Source organism: Pleuronectes platessa, chromosome 13 (assembly GCF_947347685.1).
Source record: "Pleuronectes platessa chromosome 13, fPlePla1.1, whole genome shotgun sequence".
Taxonomy (NCBI): domain Eukaryota; kingdom Metazoa; phylum Chordata; class Actinopteri; order Pleuronectiformes; family Pleuronectidae; genus Pleuronectes; species Pleuronectes platessa.
The window spans coordinates 3,504,035-3,526,088 of NC_070638.1; the positions used below are offsets into that span (position 1 = coordinate 3,504,035).

Genomic DNA, 22,054 nt, shown 5'->3' on the forward strand with positions numbered 1-22,054 from the left:
ACCCCTAGAGGTTTTATATACACAGAATTGCTTTTCTAAATTCAGACATAATATAATAAAGCCCTCACACACAGACATTCATCTTGATATTATCTATATGCTAAATAACAAACAGTGGATTCACATCAGTACTGTAAACTGGGAAAGGATCTCAGATATTGTCATTGACCATAAACTTGGTGGATCAGTGAATAAAGTGAAGGACACAGTGAAAATGCTGAATTTCCATTTACATGGATTTACAGAGTTACATTTTTTGTCTGACATACGTTTTCCTTTTATTCGATGTCCAACAAAAGCTGCTGATATGGCAATTATCACCAAAACCTTAATGACAGTCACAGTGACAAAAACGATGAAAGCGCCTGGTGCTTCAGGGGCTGTAATGGAAAACAGAAAAACTGATATTGAAGGAGAAAGTCTTTGTCTAGTCTTTAAATTTTGGGAAAGATTTAATATTTCAAAATGACCTTAAGTTGGAACAAAACCTTCTATAAAACAAAGTTATCAGCTGCTTGTGTTGTCGGTCACTTACCAGGATGTTTGAAACAAAAGTCTTTAATCATTGTTGTGTGCTCGTCTGAGCTGACCTGGTTGCTATGGCTACAAATAACTGAGTCGCCTTCGGACAGGAAGACACGGAGGGAGGAGCCAGAGGTCGTGACCTTTGACCTCTCTCCTCCCTCCTCCTGGTTGCAGGTGTTGGTGTCACATCTAAAAGTGTCTATAGATCTATTTTATTTGAATTGTTTTTATCTTTGAACTTAATTCTACGTTTTCTAACAGATTTATCCATTTTATTTCTTTTACCTCTTTTATTCTACTGTTTTTATTATTCTATTTGGCTTGTAAATTGTTAATAAAAGTGCCCTGCCTTACCTCTCAGCAGGATTACTCCAAACCTACTAAACTGATTTCCTTTGACACGGATTTCCTTTGACACGGATTTGGTGGATGCGAGAATTTTCTTTCACGTTCTTTATGGTGAGATACTTCGTGTCTTTTGAAATATATTCATCCTCATTTAGGGGCAGAATTATTATTATGAGCTAAATATAAAGCTTCTAATCTTTGCTTTTCTTTCTCAGACCTAATTGCACACAGTGAGCAAAACTATTGGTGTTTAATAAATGATGTTCCTGCTATAATGTTATTAGTTATTGATTTGTAACATATCGGTTCTAGCAACATAAATTCATCTGATTAATTAAAATGTTATTCAGTAGAGAATGAAAAGAGAAAAGTTTATTTTCCTGACGAGCTCGTACGTGTAGATGTGATTTGAGTCACAGTATTGACCCTTGACTAGTTGTCTTCATAGGAACCTAATGAATTTGGGAAGTGATGTGAACGTTAATCACATTTATAACCAAAGTTAGCAGTTTGAATTTATGATCATGCTTCCGTGAAAAGATACCAGTTCCTGGAACTTAAATAAAACATGTGTAAGAGGAAGTGATTCAGCAACGTTAGACTTTCTTCAACAGGTCATTTTTCAGACACAGACACTGACCTGTGACAGGAAGCATCACTCTAGGTTCTCTTCCTGTCACCGAGCCCTGTTGTAATATCTATCTTTGTCTATAAAAGGTAAAGTTCCTTAATCAATTTGTTCTTTTCTCTGAGTCGCTGCCACAGGACATTACATTAATATTCAGTTTTGTTGGTTTTATAAGCTTTTAAAAAAGTTTCTCCACATCTGTTATCACTCATTATATATTTTAAATCGAATTCAAGAGTAGAACTTAACTTGAAAAACCACAGATTTATGGAAAGAAATTTTACTGAGTGAATCGTCAATCACAAGTCGTAAGTTGAATATATTTTTCATTTTAATATTCATAGAATATTGAAATAAGCAAATTATAAACAACAACAACATCAACAAAACAATTCTAAACAAGGTACATTGCTGAAACAGTCACACAGTGCAACAAGAGCAGAGCAATAAAACTCTCTTTGATGAATAAACGTGATAATAATTGAGTGTTTACCTCGGGCTTCATATGCGTGAAGCAGAGAAATGACAAAGAGAAGAATGATGTGATGCATTCTGTCAAATGTGTCGTACGAGGGAGTGGATCAGAGTTCAGACCTCAATCAGCCCAGCAGCAGTCAGGGTGCTCGTCTCTCATCCACACGTCTCAGTGAATTCAAACTGCATTGAGGAAATACCTCTGGTTTATGAATATGTTTAGACAAATCTGCAGTGAGGAGGTGTGAACACTGTGGGCGTGGCCTAATGCTCAGAGTGTCATCCACATGAACCACAACATGACAATAGATGAATCACAATGATTGTCTCCTAACAAGAGAACATATCGAGGTCTGTCAGTAAACACATTGATCTTGTTCAAGTTCTGATAATGTGAGAAACTGACTGCTGGTTTCAGGTTGAAATCGTAAAGCACCAGTACAGACTGCTTGGTGGATTGTGTGGAACAACCTGGTTTGTTTTTCTTCATCCATGTTAACAGGTTGGAGTGAGCACAGTGTCTGCATGAGCCTGTCAGCAGCGAGAACATGAGCATCTGGAAATAATGTGTCGACATCAGGGTCGAGTGAAGAGGAGTTGAGTTGGGGGGGGGGGGGGGTAGTATATCATGTGTTCAGCCTGGGGTTAAGAATAGGATATATGCATCTTCATATTTCCATACACATAATCTAGATAGAAAGAGAGACAGAGCGAGAGATGGATGGATGGATGGATAAAAACTTTGTTAAAATGTTTTTGGTCTGTTAAACACTCCTAGTCATCATATTAGTATTTTTTTTTAATGAAGCATATATGTATGTTTTGTTAATTTCAGGATTTTGATTTAACTAAAACATTTAGAATTCTCAATATATATTTTTAAAACACTTGGGTGAAGTAAGAACTTTATTGTACGTGCACCAATAACGGACACTCATCAAAAATAAAATAGCAGCCAAAATCACTTTAGGTTTTATTGAGTTTTTCATGGATATTTGGTTAAATTCACACAATGTACAATAAAATAAAAAATAAAATCTCTTATTATAATAATCTAAAATGTAATTACACGAGATTCTATTGAGATTAACTTAAAGGAACAATTTAAAGAACCTTTACAAACTTTGTCTTTTTAAACATTGAAAAGCTGCTTAAGCTGCATCACATAAATGAGTTGAACCAGGTCTTTAGAAAGAATAAGAACACATCTGTACAAGAAACACTATATTTACATTTCATATTAACATTCATCAGGTATCTTTTTCAATAAGGTATGAAATATTTCACAACAACAGTTTTAAAGTGGGCGCAGCTTTTCCGGATGCTCCTGGTTCTGAATGAAAAAAATCCCCAAATCTTCCCAGGGAAAATATCACATGACGCACGGCAACAATAATACTGGACATTGTCCAAAAGGCAGAATGTGGAAGAAGATTTCATATGTTCAGGCTGAGTCGTGTCTCCGGCCTCAGTGGATTTCATGGACCCAACTTCGATCAAGCTTTAGATGGAGGACGGAAAAAGAGCTGCAGCATCATCAGTTGGATTCTGATCTAGAAGTGGTGTTCACGCTTTGGACCTGGAGAGATAAAGTCAGATAAAACTTATTATGCTACCGGGGGGGGCTTCGCAGTTTCCCTTTCTTAAACCACAGATTATATATCACTCTTTTCAGTGGTGTGATGAACTGTGACAACAATTAAAGTAATCTCACTAAGACAGTTGTTAGAAAAGATGACGTAACTTTACCTGAACATTTTCGTACACTGTATTTTCCTTGTCCTCAGTTTCATCTGCAAGAAGGTGACAAAGAATATTCATTGGCTTTAAATCACAAATTAATTTAGACTGTTTTCTACTGAATCACATTTACATCACTTCACCCACTGATTTAGTTGTTCATGTGTTTTGTCATTCCTGTGATTTTGCTGACCCCTAGAGGTTTTATATAAACACAGCATTGCTTTTCTAAATTCTGTTGATAGAAAGATACAATAAAATAAAACCTACACACAGAGACATTCATCATGATATTATCTAAATACTAAATAATGAACAGTGGATTAACATCCGTTGTGTAAACTGGGAAAGGATCTCAGATATTGTCATTGACCCTAAAGTTGGTGGATCAGTGAATAAAGTGAAGGACACAGTGAAAATGCTGAATTTTCATTTACACAGATTTTCAGAGTTGAAGTTTGACTCTGACGTACGATTTATTTTTATTCGATGTCCAACAAAAGCTGCTGATATGGCAATTATCACCAAAACCTTAATGACAGTCACAGTGACAAAAGCGATGAAAGCGCCTGGTGCTTCAGGGGCTGTAATGGAAAACAGAAAAACTGATATTAGTTATTTTCTGACCTTATTCACTGAAATAAAAACAGAGAAACACATAGATTTTTCTTTTAAATAGAGTAAAGTCTAGAATTTGTCGTAGATATAATCCAAGCAGCAGCATTTTAAACCAATTGAAGGAGAAAGTCTTTATCTAGTCTTTAAATTTTGGGAAAGATTTTATATTTCAAAATAAATTTAAGTTGGAACACAACCTTCTATAAAACAAAGTTATCAGCTGCTTGTGTTGTCGGTCACTTACCAGGATGTTTGAAACAAAAGTCTTTAATCATTGTTGTGTGCTCGTCCAAGCTGACCTGGTTGCTATGGCTACAGATAACTGAGAAGTTTTTGGACAGGAAGACACGGAGGGAGGAGCCAGAGGTCGTGACCTTTGACCTCTCTCCTAACTCCTCCTGGCTGCAGGTGTTGGTGTCACATCTAAAAGTGCTGATGATGTGATGGGAGTCCTGTGTGCTGCAGGTCACTGTGAGGTTACAGGAGTCAGAGCTATTGGAGAGTAAGTCCACTGTCCCAGTAACCAGAGACACTGGATCTGAGGGGGAGGGACACTGGCATTAATGGGTTTAGAAGTTGGGCAGCTGCTGTGTGTCCATATTTAAAATCTGAAGAAACCTACCTTGAACTGTGACGCTGTATTTACCCACATAATTGATCTGATCCCCGAAAACAGCTGCAGTATAACGTCCACTGTCGGCTTGTTGCACATTCTTCAAAAGCAAAGAGTGATTTTGGAGAAAAATCTCTACCCTTTCTTTATAGGGGTCAAACTCTTTTATTTTGTTATCATGAAATAATCTTATTATGCTTGAACCATTAAATTTCCATTTAAGATCACTGTGTTCAACTAATTTAACAGGAGCCGTGACGTTCAGAAGCAGATCCTTCCCCTTCTGCACAAACACAGGAGTCCCAGTGTCGGAGCCTGTAGAAACAACACAGCATCACTTTATTAGAAAGAAAAGACTTTGATTTAAACTGTAGTTTTGGTCCATTTTTACTTCTACTCATTAAACAGAGACTCATGATACAGAACCACCTCGGCCCAGCAGGTTGTGTTTGCCCCTGTCTGTTGGTTGGTTGGTTTAATGATCAGCAGGTTTACTTAGAAACTGGATTTCCACAAGACTTGGTGGAAGGATGGGACATGGACCAAGAAAGTTACATTTCAGGGAGATTCAGGTTTTATTTTGTGAGGCGTGCTGTTTTTTATATTTTCCATGATTTCCCAGAGAATGAAATCAGGCATATTGAGGGGGCCTGAGACTTCTGATCACTTTAGTGCAGCTTGACTGAATTTAAGAACTTCTGGACCGCGGCAGAGGTAAATTGACATTCTAGTGTCTATAGATCTATTTTATTTGAATTGTTTTTATCTTTGAACTTAATTCTACGTTTTCTAACAGATTTAATCATTTTATTTCTTTTACCTCTTTTATTCTACTGTTTTTATTATTCTATTTGGCTTGTAAATTGTAAATAAAAGTGCCCTGCCTTACCTCTCAGCAGGATTACTCCAAACCTACTAAACTGATTTCCTTTAAATTTTGACACGGATTTGGTGGATGCGAGAATTTTCTTTCACGTTCTTTATGGTGAGATACTTCGTGTCTTTTGAAATATATTCATCCTCATTTAGGGGCAGACTTATTATTATGATCTAAATATAAAGCTTGTAATCATTGCTTTTCTTTCTCAGACCTAATTGCACACAGTGGGCAAAACTATTGGCGTTTAATAAATAATGTTCCTGCTGTTATGTTATTATTAGTTATTGATTTGTAACATATCGGTTCTAGCAACATAAATTCATCTGATTAATTAAAATGTTATTCAGTAGAGACTGAAAAGAGAAAAGTTTAGTTTCATGATGAGCTCGTACGTGTAGATGTGGTTTGAGTCACAGTATTGACCCTTGACTACTTGTCTTCAGTGGAACGTCATGAATGTGGGGAGTCATGTGAACGTTAACCTTAACAAAGTTATCACTTTGAATTTATAATCAAGCTTCTTTGAAAAGATACAAATTTCTGGAACTTAAACAAAACGTGTGAAAGAGGAAGTGAGGTAAACTTTCAACAACTTTCAACAACAGCTCATTTTTCAGACAGAAATGTACAGTGGACGTGCAAAAATAGAGACAGACACTGACAGTTACAGGAAGCATCACTCTAGGTTCTCTTCCTGTCACCGAGCCCTTATTTAATATCTAGCTTTGTCTATAAAAGGTAAAGTTTCCTTATCATTTTGTTCTGTTCTCTGAGTCGCTGCCACAGGACATTACATTAATATTCAGTTTTGTTGGTTTTACAAGCTTTTAAAAAGTTTCTCCACGTCTGTTATAAATCATTATATATTTTAAATCGAATTCAAGCTTAAAACTTAACAAATAACAGATTTATGGAAGGAAGTTTTACATAGTGAATCGTCAATCAATGAGTCATAATCTAAATATAGTTATCATTTTAATATTTATAGAATAATGAAATAAACTAATTATTAACAACATCAGCAACAAAATTCTGAACAAGGTACATTGCTGAAACAGTCACATAGTGCAACAAGAACAGAACAATACAACTATATCTGATGAATAAACGTGATAATAAATGAGTGTTTACCTCGGGCTTCATATGCTTGAAGCAGAGAAATGACAAAGAGAAGAACGATGTGATGCATTCTGTAAAATGAGCCGAACGAGGAAGTGGATCAGAGTTCAGACCTCAATCAGCCCAGCAGCAGTCAGGGTGCTCGTCTCTCATCCACACGTCTCAGTGAATTCAAACTGCATCGAGGAAATACCTCTGGTTTATGAATATGTTTAGACAAATCTGCAGTGAGGAGGTGTGAACACTGTGGGCGTGGCCTAACACTCAGAGTGTCATCCACATGAACCACAACATGACAATAGATGAATAACAATGATTGTATCCTAACAAGAGAACATATCGAGGTCTGTCAGTAAACACATTGATCTTGTTCAAGTTCTGATAATGTGAGGAACTGACTTCTGGGGCTCTGAAGTTTCCTTTTCTTAAACTACAGATTATATATCAGTATTTTCAGTGGAGTGAAGTAATCTCACTAAGACAGATGTTAGAAAAGAGGACGTAACTTTACCTGAACATTTTCGTAAGCAGTTTTTTCCGTGTCCACACTTTCATCTGCAAGAAGGTCACAAAGAATGTTCATTGGCTTTAAATCACAAATTAATTTAGACTGTTTTCTACTGAATCACATTTACATCACTGCACCCACTGATATTGGTGTTTATGTGTTTTGTCATTGTTGTGATGTTGTTGACCCCTACAGGTTTCACACAGATCTATCCTTTTTTTTCTTTTATTCTACTCTTTTTTTCTTTTATTTGGCTCGTAAATAAAAGTGCGCTGCCTTGCCCGTCAGCAGGATTAATCCAAACCTACTAAACCGATTTCATTTAAATTCTGACATTGATTTGGTGCATGCAAGAATTTTCTTTCACATTCTTTAACATGGTGAGATACTACGTGTCTTCTGAAATATATTCATCCTCATTTAGGGGCAGAATTCTTATTATGAGCTAAATAAAAAGCTTGTAATCGTTGCTTTTCTTTCTCAGACCTAATCGCACACATTGAGCAAAACTACTTGTGTTTAATAAATAATGTTCCTGCTGTCATGTTATTAGTTATTTTTTTGTAACATATCGGTTCTAGCAACATAGATCTGTTGGATTACTTGACATGTTATTCAGTAGAGAAAGAAAAAAGAGAAGTTTAGGTTCATGACGAGCTCGTATGTATAGATGTGGTTTGAGTCACAGTATGGATCCTTGACTATGTGCCTTTAGAGGAACCTGATGAATGTGAACGTTAATCACACTTATAACCACATTTAGCTCTTTAAATTTATAATCAAGCTTCTGTGAAAAGGTTTCTTGAACTTAAAAGAGGAAGTGACTGTGGTTGTTGGTTTTACAAGCTTTTAAAAAGTTTCTCCACGTCTGTTATCACTCATTAAATATTTTATATCGAATTCAAGCGTAGAACTTAACAAACCACAGTTTTATGGAAGGAAGTTTTACTGAGTGAATCGTCAATCAACGAGTCATAATCTAAATATAGTTATCATTTTAATATCTATAGAATAATGAAATAAACATGTGTTAACAAAAATAACAAATTCTAAACAAGCTACATTGGTGAAACAGTCACATAGTGCAACAAGAACAGAGCAATAAACTATATTTGAAGAATAAATGTGATAAAAATCGGGCTTCATATGCTTATAGGAGAAAAATGACAAAGAGAAGAATGATGGGATGAATTCTATCAAATGTGCTGTAGGAGGAAGTGGATCAGAGTTCAGACCTCATGCCGGGTTCACACCGGAAGCTGAAGCACATCGCCACTCCAAGGAGTGCCTCACGCCCTGCAGCGATGGTTTCTGCATCGAGTCTATATGTTCGGTCGCCACAAGCGTATCGCGGCAGGAGACACACTGAAAAATGATTTTAAACGATATTGATGACATATTTTCTAGGATATAAATGATCAAAAAATGCATCCCATACTTTGTATTTCCCTTCTGTTGTCCTGGAGTTTTAGTTTTACCAATTTTACCAATCACATTATTCTATGTCCCCCTCTGCCCATCCACTACAGCCACACAAGCAGTCATATAGATAAAAAGAGAGAGAGGGGGGGGCTACATATTCTCCACATAGGCTTGAGTGGAGAATACGTAATTTACCCTCGACACCCGACATTGAACGGAGCAAACAGCGGAGAAGTTCTTCAACATGGATGACATTAAATGAATAATTGAAGTGGAGAGTGTAGTAGAAAAATTAACTAAACATGGTTGACAAACTATTTTTGTATTTGAATAGTAAGTTTCTGCAGCCTTGTAAGAGACTTTTATGACTTTTATTTACATACATCAAATGTTTAAGACTTGAGCTGTTTTATGGTGGGAACTGTTTATGACGTGAATAAGGTGAGACCTTTTGTGACTTAATTACCCATCAGAGGAAGTAGTGTATGTCTTCTTATCACCTAAGGAAACACATGTGAATCAGCTGCTAATGTTTAGATTCATCTCCTTCCCCCACCTATGGAACCTGTCTGGATTGGCTCAGAAGGACAGCCCTCAGTCCTCCTATATAAGATCTGTGTTTTGGACTGTTCTGCATCTTCACTCTGAGATCCTTAGGACTCTTGGTGTGTTGATCCTTTCTTCAGAAAGCCCCTTATTTAATACACGTAGATAACTTTGTTGTTTCCAGCCTCTTGTATCTCCAGATTTCCATCACAAGAGGTACAGTGAGTTGTATGATGCTCAGCTCATGTTGTATGAAGACAACACCAAGAAACACAAATGTTGGGACGCTGTGCAGTTAATGTTGGAGCAACAAGTAAGTATATGTTTTTATACAACTGGGTCAACGGGTCTCCTAAAGCTGCAATGCGTTTTCCATTTTTCCAAAGTTATTCCATACAAGTGACACATAGCTGGTGGTATATTTGTTAAACATTCAGCCTCAGTATCAACCCTGTGTAATCAAATCTTCACCGTTAACAGGAGGCTACAGGGCCCATAGAGGCCCCTCTTTTCTCCCTCCCTCAGTACCATTACCACTTTGTAAGGAAAAATGTGCTAACCTAAAAACTCACTCTTAACTCTAGAAAAAAATGATTAAATGCCGTTTTTACTGTAGGCTGATAACGGCAAAAGTATGTGGTATGTTTATGTGCTGTTACATTAACTGTTTCTCTCAAAAACGCTGATCGTGTTGGTAAGTTCTCCGTGTATCCTTAAATTATTTTTACAACACCGGCAAAAATCGTTTTTACTGATCTTCTTCTTCTATTTCTTCCAGCGTGCGTGCAGTTGAGGTCTGTTTTGCGTCGCTTTACATGCGTCACATACTACGTTGCTCTGATTGGTTGTAGGTCTATCCAATTGAACGAAGAGGCATTTGTTTTCCTGGTTCGGTTGAAACACGCCCCTTAATCACAGCCCAATGGAGCAGTATCAGACTCATATTCTGATTAGAATTATGAGTATGACAACGTCAGGCCAGGTGACCCCTAGAGGTTTTATATAAACACAGCAAAGCTTTTCTAAAATCTGTTGATCGACAGATATAATAAAATAAAACCTACACACACAGACATTCATCGTGATATTATCTTTATGCTAAATAACGAACAGTGGATCCCATCCGTACTGTAAACTGGGAAAGGATCTCAGATACTGTCAATGACCTTAAAGTTGGTGGATGAGTGAATAAAGTGAAGGACACAGTGAAAATGCTGAAACAGTACTTTTCTTACCAAAGCTAAAATTGTTACAAAAGAATTTAACAATAACTAGATTGTATTATTTTTACTTTATTGCCTCTTTCCTTTCATTCACAACATCATTTCCACTATCTGCTGCTGTAACAAGTGAATTCCCTGACGTGGGATCCACAAAGTTTATCTTATCTTATCTTATCTTAATAGTTTCACTTGTTTTTAGAACGTTTGTCAAGTCATTTCCAGTTGTTACATTTAAAGCCATGTTGTCACTTCAAATTCAGAACAAAACAAAACGGAAAACTCACAAAACCTCCCATTATTCCCATAAGCTCTCAGATCTATATATCAGCATATTTACCTTCATGGTTTGCAGTGTCATCCTGAACCTGCAGCGCTGTCAGACACTCGTCTGACTGTTACTGCTTCCTCCTACGTTCAATTTCTCTCCATTTTCTGTATTTTTAAAGCAAGTCTGTGCCTTGTGCAAACGACTTTGAGTCCACCTCTTCTTCTTAAATTTTTACATATGAAAAATTAACCTTGCTTGACCTTGTTTTTATAGAAATATGATGAATTGTGGAGTTTTGTTCATGCAGCATCAGAAATAGATTCTAGAGCATCCCCTTGTGGTGAAAAGGAGGAAACGCAGGACTGACATGTTTCTCTAATTTTAAATACAAATTGAATCTACAGGTTCATAAAACAACAAGTATAACATATAAGGGACCCACAAATTTAAAATAAGATAAGAAAATATAATATAAGATAAGAGAAGATAATGATAATGATTTTCTGATGGAGCGTCCTCTGGTGGGGAAAAGGAGGTAGCGCAGGACTTACATGTTTTTTTTTATTTTTCATATAAAAGTGAAACTAAAGCCTCATAATAAATATGAAAAAAATATTGAAGACTCATTGTCATAAACTGGATTCACATAAAAGTGGCTAGGAGATGTAAAATAAGATAAAGCTAGAAATATGATGAATTGTGATTTTCTGTTGAAGCACCCTCTGGTGGTGAAAAGGAGGAAGCGCAAGACTGACATGTTTCTCTAATTTTAAATGTAAATTGAATCTACAGGTTCATGAAACAACAAGTATAAAATATAAGGGACTCACAAATGTAAAATGATATAAGAAAATACAGTGTAATATAAGAAAATATAAGATAAAAATAGAAATATGATGAATTGTGATGTTTTTGTGCATGTACCCTCTGGTGGTGAAAAGGAGGAAACGCAAGACTGACATGTTTTTCTATTTATAAATATAAAACTGAATCCAAAGCTTCATGACCAAATATAGATAAAATATTAAAGACACTTTTACATGAACTGGATTCATATAAAAGTGGCTAGGAGATATAAAACATAAGATAACAATAGAAATATGAAGAATTGTTATTTTCTGTTGAAGCGCCCTCTGGTGGGGAAAGGAGGAAACGCAGGACAGACATGTTTTTTTAATTTTAAATACAAAAATGAATCTAAAGCTTCATAAAAAGATATGGATAAAATATAACAGTTTTGTTCGATTGTATAAATACTAAAATCAAAAGTAGTACAAAATTATCAAAACATTACATTCAAGGAGCAAAACATGGGCCCAGATCTGCACCACTATAAGCACAATGTCATCTTCACACTTTTTGCAAAACAATACACACAGTGATCTGGAAAACACTAAACACACTTATATACATTAGACACAGAAATATATAAAGATGTCACTTCCTTGCAGGTCTATAGAAAGAATAAGAACAAATCTGTACGAGAAATACTATATTTACAATTCATATTAACATTCATCAGGTATCTTTTTCAATAAGATATGAAATATTTCACAACAACAGTTTTAAAGTGGGCGGAGCTGTTCTGGATGCTCCTGGTTCTGAATGAAAAAAATCCCCAAATCTTCCCAGGGAAAATATCACATGACTCACGGCAACAATAATACTGGACATTGTCCAAAAGGCAGAATGTGGAAGAAGATTTCATATGTTCAGGCTGAGTCGTGTCTCCGGCCTCAGTGGATTTCATGGACCCAACTTCAATCAAGCTATAGATGGAGGAAGGAGAAGGAGCTGCAGCATCATCGGATGGATTCTGATCCTTAAGTGGTGTTCACGCTTATGACCTGGAGAGATAAAGTCATATAAAACGTATTTTGCTACCGGGGGGGGCTCCGAAGTTTCCTTTTCTTAAACCACAGATTATATATCACTATTTTCAGTGGTGTGGTCATACTTTGGCAACAAGTAAAGTAATCTCACTAAGACAGATGTTAGAAAAGATGACGTAACTTTACCTGAGCATTTTCGTACACTGTATTTTTCATGTCTTCACTTTCATCTGCAAGAAGGTGACAAAGAATATTCATTGGCTTTAAATCACAAATTAATTTAGAAGTTTTCTACTGAATCACATTTACATCACTGCACCCACTAATATTGGTGTTTGTGTGTTTTGTCATTTTTGTGATTTTGGTGACCCCTAGAGGTTTTATATAAACACAGCAACTCTTTTCTAAAATCTGTTGATCGACAGATATAATAAAATAAAACTTACACACAGAGACATTCATCATGATATTATCTATGCGCTGAATAACAAACAGTGGATTCACATCCGTGCTGTAAACTGGGAAAGGATCTCAGATATTGTAAAGGATCCTAAAGGTGAAAATGCTGAATTTCCATTCACACAGATTTGCAGAGTTGAATCTTTAGTCTGACGTACGTTTTCCTTTTATTCGATATCCAACAAAAGCTGCTGATATGGCAATTATCACCAAAACCTTAATGACAGTCATATTGACAAAGGCGATGATATTGCTCTGTGGTTCAGGGGCTGTAATGGAAAACAGAAAAACTCATATTAGTTATTTTCAGAACTTATTCACTTTAACACGTAAACATATTTCTTAGAAAATAATTAGATGATCTAAATTCAACTGACAACTCTGTATTATAACCATCAAATATAATTTATAATTTAAATATAATATGCACAGTCGTTTTCTTACCAAAGTTAAAAGGGTTACAAAGGAATTTTTCAATAATAAAAACAGAGATAAACGAAGATTTTTCTGTTACATAGAAGTCTAGAAGTTGTCGTAGTTATAATCCAAGCAGAAGCATTTTTAACCAATTGAAGGAGAAAGTCTTTATCTAGTCTTTAAATGTTGGGAAAGATTTTATATTTCAAAATAAATTTAAGTTGGAACATAACCTTCTATAAAACAAAGTTATCAGCTGCTTGTGTTGTCGGTCACTTACCAGGATGTTTGAAACAAAAGTCTCTAATCATTATTGTGTGCTCGTCCGAGCTGACCTGGTTGCTATGGCTACAGATAACTGAGAAGCATTTGGACAAGTAGACACGGAGGGAGGAGCCAGAGGTCGTGACCTTTGACCTCTCTCCTCCCTCCTCCTGGCTGCATGTGTTGGTGTCACATCTAAAAGTGCTGTTGATGTGATGGGAGTCCTGTGTGCTGCAGGTCACTGTGAGGTTACAGGAATCAGAGCTATTGGAGAGTAAGTCCACTGTCCCAGTAACCAGAGACACTGGATCTGAGGGGGAGGGACACTGGCATTAATGGGTTTAGAAGTTGGGCAGCTGCTGTGTGTCCATATTTAAAATCTGAAGAAACCTACCTTGAACTGTGACGATGTATTTACCCACATAATTGACCTGATCCCCGAAAACGATTGCAGTGTAAAGTCCACTGTCGGCTTGTTGCACATTCTTCAAAAGCAAAGAGTGATTTTGGAGAAAGATCTTGACACTTTCTTTATAGGGGTCAAATGGTTTTGTTTTGTTATCATGAAATAATCTTATTATGCTTGAACCGTTAACTTGCCACCTAAGGTCACTGTCTTCAACTAATTTAACAGGAGCCGTGACGTTTAGAAGCAGATCCTTCCCCTTCAGCACAAATACAGGAGTCCCAGTGTCGGAGCCTGTAGAAACAACACAGCATCACTTTATTAGAAAGAAGAGACTTTGATTTAAACTGTAGCTTTTTGTCCATTTTTACTTCTACTCATTAAACAGAGACTCATGATATAAAACCACCTCGGCCCAGCAGGTTGTGTTTGCCCCTGTCTGTTGGTTGGTTGGTTTAATGATCAGCAGGTTTCCTTAGAAACTGGATTTCCACAAGACTTGGTGGAAGGATGGGACATGGACCAAGAAAGTTACATTTCAGGAAGATTCAGGATTTACTTTGTGAGACGGGCTGTTTTTATATTTTCCAAGATTTCCCAGAGAATGAAATCAGACATATTGAGGAGGACTGAGACTTCTGATTACTTTAGTGCAGCTTGACTGAATTTAAGAACTTCTGGACCGCGGCAGAGGGAAATTGACATTCTAGTGGCTAAATATCTATTTTGTCTGTGTTGTTTTTCTCTTTGAAATTAATTCTTAGTTTTCATACAGATTTATCCGTTTTTATTTCTTTACCTCTTTTATTCTACTCTTTTCATTCTTTTATTTTGCTTGTGAATTGTAAATAAAAGTGCCCTGCCTTACCTCTCAGCAGGATTACTCCAAACCTACTCCTTTAAATTTTGACACTTTAAATGAGTAGGTTTGAAGGAGTAGGTTTGCCTCCTTTGACGTCAGGAGGCAGAATTTTCTTTCACGTTCTTTATGGTGAGATACTTCGTGTCTTTTGAAATATATTCATCCTCATTTAGGGGCAGAATTATTATTATGAGCTAAATATAAAGCTTGTAATCATTGCTTTTCTTTCTCAGACCTAATTGCACACAGTGAGCAAAACTATTGGCGTTTAATAAATAATGTTCCTGCTATGATGTTATTATTAGTTATTGATTTGTAACATATCGGTTCTAGCAACATAAATTCATCTGATTAATTAAAATGTTATTCAGTAGAGACTGAAAAGAGATAAGTTTAGTTTCATGATGAGCTTGTACGTGTAGATGTGTTTTGAGTCACAGTATTGACCTTGACTACTTGTCTTCAGTGGAACGTCATGAATGTGGGGAGTCATGTGAACGTTACACTTAACAAAGTTATCACTTTGAATTTATAATCAAGCTTCTTTGAAAAGATAAAAATGTCTGGAACTTAAACAAAACGTGTGAAAGAGGAAGTGAGGTAAACTTTCAACAACTTTCAACAACAGCTCATTTTTCACACAGAAATGTACAGTGGACGTGCAGAAATAGAGACAGACACTGACAGTTACAGGAAGCATCACTCTAGGTTCTCTTCCTGTCACCGAGCCCTTATTTAATATCTAGCTTTGTCTATAAAAGGTAAAGTTTCCTTATTGTTCTGTTCTCTGAGTCGCTGCCACAGGACATTACATTAATATTCAGTTTTGTTGGTTTTACAAGCTTTTAAAAAGTTTCTCCACGTCTGTTATAAATCATTATATATTTTAAATCGAATTCAAGATTAAAACTTAACAAACCACAGATTTATGGAAGGAAGTTTTACGTAGTGAATCGTCAATCAATGAGTCATAATCTAAATATAGTTATCATTTTAATATTTATAGAATAATGAAATAAACTAATTATTAACAACATCAGTAACAAAATTCTGAACAAGGTACATTGCTGAAACAGTCACACAGTGCAACAAGAACAGAACAATACAACTATATCTGATGAATAAACGTGATAAAAATTGAGTGTTTACCTCGGGCTTCATATGCTTGAAGCAGAGAAATGACAAAGAGAAGAACGATGTGATGCATTCTGTCAAATGAGCCGAACGAGGAAGTGGATCAGAGTTCAGACCTCAATCAGCCCAGCAGCAGTCAGGGTGCTCGTCTCTCATCCACACGTCTCAGTGAATTCAAACTGCATCGAGGAAATACCTCTGGTTTATGAATATGTTTAGACAAATCTGCAGTGAGGAGGTGTAAACTTTGTGGGCGTGGCCTAACACTCAGAGTGTCATCCACATGAACCACAACATGACAATAGATGAGTAACAATGATTGTCTCCTAACAAGAGAACATATCGAGGTCTGTCAGTAAACACATTGATCTTGTTCAAGTTCTGATAATGTGAGGAACTGACTGCTGGGGCTCTGAAGTTTCCTTTTCTTAAACTACAGATTATATATCAGTATTTTCAGTGGAGTGAAGTAATCTCACTAAGACAGATGTTAGAAAAGAGGACGTAACTTTACCTGAACATTTTCGTAAGCAGTTTTTTCCTTGTCCTCAGTTTCATCTGCAAGAAGGTCACAAAGAATGTTCATTGGCTTTAAATCACAAATTAATTTAGACTGTTTTCTACTGAATCACATTTACATCACTGCACCCACTGATATTGGTGTTTATGTGTTTTGTCATTGTTGTGATGTTGGTGACCCCTACAGGTTTCACACAGATCTATCCTTTTTTTTCTTTTATTCTACTCTTTTTTTCTTTTATTTGGCTCGTAAATAAAAGTGCGCTGCCTTGCCCGTCAGCAGGATTAATCCAAACCTACTAAACCGATTTCATTTAAATTCTGACATTGATTTGGTGCATGCAAGAATTTTCTTTCACATTCTTTAACATGGTGAGATACTACGTGTCTTCTGAAATATATTCATCCTCATTTAGGGGCAGAATTCTTATTATGAGCTAAATAAAAAGCTTGTAATCGTTGCTTTTCTTTCTCAGACCTAATCGCACACATTGAGCAAAACTACTTGTGTTTAATAAATAATGTTCCTGCTGTCATGTTATTAGTTATTTTTTTGTAACATATCGGTTCTAGCAACATAGATCTGTTTGATAAATTGACATGTTATTCAGTAGAGAAAGAAAAAAGAGAAGTTTAGGTTCATGACGAGCTCGTACGTATAGATGTGGTTTGAGTCACAGTATGGACCCTTGACTATGTGCCTTTAGAGGAACCTGATGAATGTGAACGTTAATCACACTTATAGCCACATTTAGCTCTTTGAATTTATAATCAAGCTTCTGTGAAAAGGTTTCTTGAACTTAAAAGAGGAAGTGACTGTGGTTGTTGGTTTTACAAGCTTTTAAAAAGTTTCTCCACGTCTGTTATCACTCATTAAATATTTTATATCGAATTCAAGCGTAGAACTTAACAAACCACAGTTTTATGGAAGGAAGTTTTACTGAGTGAATCGTCAATCAACGAGTCATAATCTAAATATAGTTATCATTTTAATATTTATAGAATAATGAAATAAACTAATTATTAACAACATCAGCAACAAAATTCTGAACAAGGTACATTGCTGAAACAGTCACATAGTGCAACAAGAACAGAACAATACAACTATATCTGATGAATAAACGTGATAATAATTGAGTGTTTACCTCGGGCTTCATATGCTTGAAGCAGAGAAATGACAAAGAGAAGAATGATGTGATGCATTCTGTCAAATGAGCCGAACGAGGAAGTGGATCAGAGTTCAGACCTCAATCAGCCCAGCAGCAGTCAGGGTGCTCGTCTCTCATCCACACGTCTCAGTGAATTCAAACTGCATCGAGGAAATACCTCTGGTTTATGAATATGTTTAGACAAATCTGCAGTGAGGAGGTGTAAACTTTGTGGGCGTGGCCTAACACTCAGAGTGTCATCCACATGAACCACAACATGACAATAGATGAGTAACAATGATTGTCTCCTAACAAGAGAACATATCGAGGTCTGTCAGTAAACACATTGATCTTGTTCAAGTTCTGATAATGTGAGGAACTGACTGCAGGGGCTCTGAAGTTTCCTTTTCTTAAACTACAGATTGTATATCAGTATTTTCAGTGGAGTGAATTAATCTTACTAAGACAGATGTTAGAAAAGAGGACGTAACTTTACCTGAACATTTTCGTAAGCAGTTTTTTCCTTGTCCTCAGTTTCATCTGCAAGAAGGTCACAAAGAATGTTCATTGGCTTTAAATCACAAACGCAAGACTGACATGTTTTTCTATTTTTAAATATAAAACTGATCCTAAGCTTCATAAAAAAATATAGATAAAATAAGAAAGACACTTTTTCATGAACTGGATTCACAAAAAAGTGGCTAGGAGAAGTAAAATAAGATAAAACAAGAAATATGATGAATTGTGATTTTCTGTTGAAGCACCCTCTGGTGGGGAAAAGGAGGTAACGCAGGACTTACATGTTTTTTTTATTTTTAATATAAAAGTGAATCTAAAGCCTCAATATAAATATGAATGCAGTACTAAAGATACTTTTTCATAAACTGGATTCACATAAAAGTGGCTAGGAAATGTAAAATAAGATAAAGCTAGAAATATGATGAATTGTGATTTTCTGTTGAAGCACCCTCTGGTGGTGAAAAGGAAGAAGCGCAAGACTGACATGTTTCTCTAATTTTAAATGTAAATTGAATCTACAGGTTCATGAAACAACAAGTATAAAATATAAGGGACTCACAAATGTAGAATAATATAAGAAAATACAGTATAATATAAGAAAATATAAGATAAAAAAAGAAATATGATGAATTGTGATGTTTTTGTGCATGCACCCTCTGGTGGTGAAAAGGAGGAAACGCAAGACTGACATGTTTTTCTATTTATAAATATAAAACTGAATCCAAAGCTTCATGACCAAATATAGATAAAATATTAAAGACACTTTTTCATGAACTGGATTCATAAAAAAGTGGCTAGGAGATATAAAATATAAGATAACAATAGAAATATGATGAATTGTTATTTTCTGTTGAAGCGCTTCTGGTGGGGAAAGGAGGAAACGCAGGACAGACATGTTTTTTTAATTTTAAATGTAAAAATGAATCTAAAGCTTCATAAAAAGATATGGATAAAATATAACAGTTTTTTTCGATTGTATAAATACTAAAATCAAAAGTATTACAAAATTATCAAAACATTACATTCAAGGAGCAAAACATGGGCCCAGATCTGCACCACTATAAGCACAATGTCATCTTCACACTTTTTGCAAAACAATACACACAGTGATCTGCAAAACACTAAACACAGTTATATACATTAGACACAGAAATATATAAAGATGTCACTTCCTTGCAGATCTATAGAAAGAATAAGAACAAATCTGTACGAGAAATACTATATTTACATTTCATATTAACATTCATCAGGTATCTTTTTCAATAACATAAGAAATATTTCACAACAACAGTTTTAAAGTGGGCGGAGCTGTTCTGGATGCTCCTGGTTCTGAATGAAAAAAATCCCCAAATCTTCCCAGGGAAAATATCACATGACTCACGGCAACAATAATACTGGACATTGTCCAAAAGGCAGAATGTGGAAGAAGATTTCATATGTTCAGGCTGAGTCGTGTCTCTGGCCTCAGTGGATTTCATGGACCGAGCTTCAATCAAGCTGTAGATGGAGGACGGAGAAGGAGCTTCAGCATCATCGGTTGGATTCTGATCCTTAAGTGGTGTTCACGCTTATGACCTGGAGAGATAAAGTTATATAAAACGTATTTTGCTACCGGGGGGGGGGCTCCGAAGTTTCCTTTTCTTAAACCACAGATTATACATCACTATTTTCAGTGGTGTGATGAACTGTGACAACAATTAAAGTAATCTCACTAAGACAGTTGTTAGAAAAGATGACGTAACTTTACCTGAACATTTTCGTTCACAGTTTTTTCCTTGTCCTCACTTTCATCTGTAAGAAGGTGACAAAGAATGTTCATTGGCTTTAAATCACAAATTAATTTAGACTGTTTTCTACTGAATTACATTTACATCACTGCACCCACTGACATTGGTGTTTGTGTGTTTTGTCATTTTGGTGATTTTGGTGACCCCTAGAGGTTTTATATAAACACAGAATTGCTTTTCTAAATTCTGTTGATAGACAGACATAATATAATAAAGCCTACACACACAGACATTCAGCATGATATTGTCTATATGCTAAATAACAAACAGTGGATTCACATCTGTACTGTAAACTGGGAAAGGATCTCAGATATTGTCATTGACCGTAAACTTGGTGGATCAGTGAATAAAGTGAAGGACACAGAGAAAATGCTGAATTTCCATTTACATAGATTTACAGAGTTAAATTTTTTGTCTGACATACGTTTTCCTTTTATTCGATGTCCAACAAAAGCTGCTGATATGGCAATTATCACCAAAACCTTAATGACAGTCACAGTGATAAAAGCGATGAAAGCGCCTGGTGGTTCAGGGGCTGTAATGGAAAACAGAAAAACTGATATTAGTTATTTTCTGACCTTATTCACTGAAATAAAAACAGAGATAAACATAGATTTTTCTTTTAAATAGAGTAAAGTCTAGAATTTGTCGTAGATATAATCCAAGCAGCAGCATTTTGAACCAATTGAAGGAGAAAGTCTTTATCTAGTCTTTAAATTTTGGGAAAGATTTTATATTTCAAAATGACCTTAAGTTGGAACACAGCCTTCTATAAAACAAAGTTATCAGCTGCTTGTGTTGTCGGTCACTTACCAGGATGTTTGAAACAAAAGTCTCTGATCATTGTTGTGTGCTCGTCAGAGCTGACCTGGTTGCTATGGCTACAAATAACTGAGACGCCCTCGGACAGGAAGACACGGGGGGAGGAGCCAGAGGTCGTGACCTTTGACCTCTCTCCTCCCTCCTCCTGGCTGCAGGTGTTGGCCTCACATCTAAAAGTGCTGTTGATGTGATGAGAGTCCTGTGTGCTGCAGGTCACTGTGAGGTTACAGGAGTCGGAGCTATTGGAGAGTAAGTCCACTGTCCCAGTAACCAGAGACACTGGATCTGAGGGGGAGGGACACAGACATTAATGGGTTTAGAAGTTGGGCAGCTGCTGTGTGTCCATATTTAAAATCTGAAGAAACCTACCTTGAACTGTGACGATGAATTTACCCACATAAGTGTCATTGTCCCCAAAAACGACTGCAGTGTAACGTCCACTGTCGGCTTGTTGCACATTCTTCAAAAGCAAAGAGTGATTTTGAAGAAAAATCTCGACTCTTCCATCATAGGGGCCAATCATAATTTTTTCGTGATTATAAAGTAATCTTAATATGTTCAAATCATTAAATTTCCATTTCAATTCACTGTGTTTAACTAATTTAACAGGAGCCGTGACGTTTAGAATCAGATCCTTCCCCTTCAGCACAAACACATGAGTCCAAGTGTCAGAGCCTGTAGAAACAACACAGCATCACTTTATTAGAAAGAAGAGACTTTGATTTAAACTGTAGTTTCTGTTCATTTTTACTTCTACTCATTAAACAGAGACTCATGATACAGAACCACCTCGGCCCAGCAGGTTGTGTTTGCCCCTGTCTGTTGGTTGGTTGGTTTAATGATCAGCAGGTTTACTTAGAGACTGGATTTCCACAAGACTTGGTGGAAGGATGGGACATGGACCAAGAAAGTTACATTTCAGGGAGATTCAGGAATTATTTTGTGAGACGGGCTGTTTTTATATTTTCCATGA

At 36.1% G+C, this 22,054-nt stretch overlaps 2 protein-coding genes across 2 annotated transcripts in view; both read right to left on the reverse strand.

Moving 5' to 3' along the window:
* LOC128454490 (deleted in malignant brain tumors 1 protein) overlaps positions 1-717 on the reverse strand; it is a 142,254-nt gene extending 141,537 nt beyond the window's left edge. The window contains exon 1 of the mRNA XM_053437906.1: positions 270-717. The gene's annotated coding sequence lies outside the window, so the exon portion shown is untranslated. The remainder of the gene's footprint in view (positions 1-269) is intronic.
* A 2,202-nt stretch (positions 718-2,919) lies between these two features.
* The window catches only part of LOC128454907 (uncharacterized), a 29,593-nt gene continuing 10,458 nt past the window's right edge, over positions 2,920-22,054 (reverse strand). Inside the window, exons 8-13 of the mRNA XM_053438503.1 lie at positions 21,451-21,756; positions 21,073-21,366; positions 13,362-13,472; positions 3,725-3,768; positions 3,471-3,554; positions 2,920-3,317 (exon numbers count right to left, since the gene is read on the reverse strand). Of these exons, the coding sequence (XP_053294478.1) occupies positions 3,513-3,554; positions 3,725-3,768; positions 13,362-13,472; positions 21,073-21,366; positions 21,451-21,756 (797 nt within the window). The 3' untranslated portion in view covers positions 2,920-3,317; positions 3,471-3,512. The remainder of the gene's footprint in view (positions 3,318-3,470; positions 3,555-3,724; positions 3,769-13,361; positions 13,473-21,072; positions 21,367-21,450; positions 21,757-22,054) is intronic.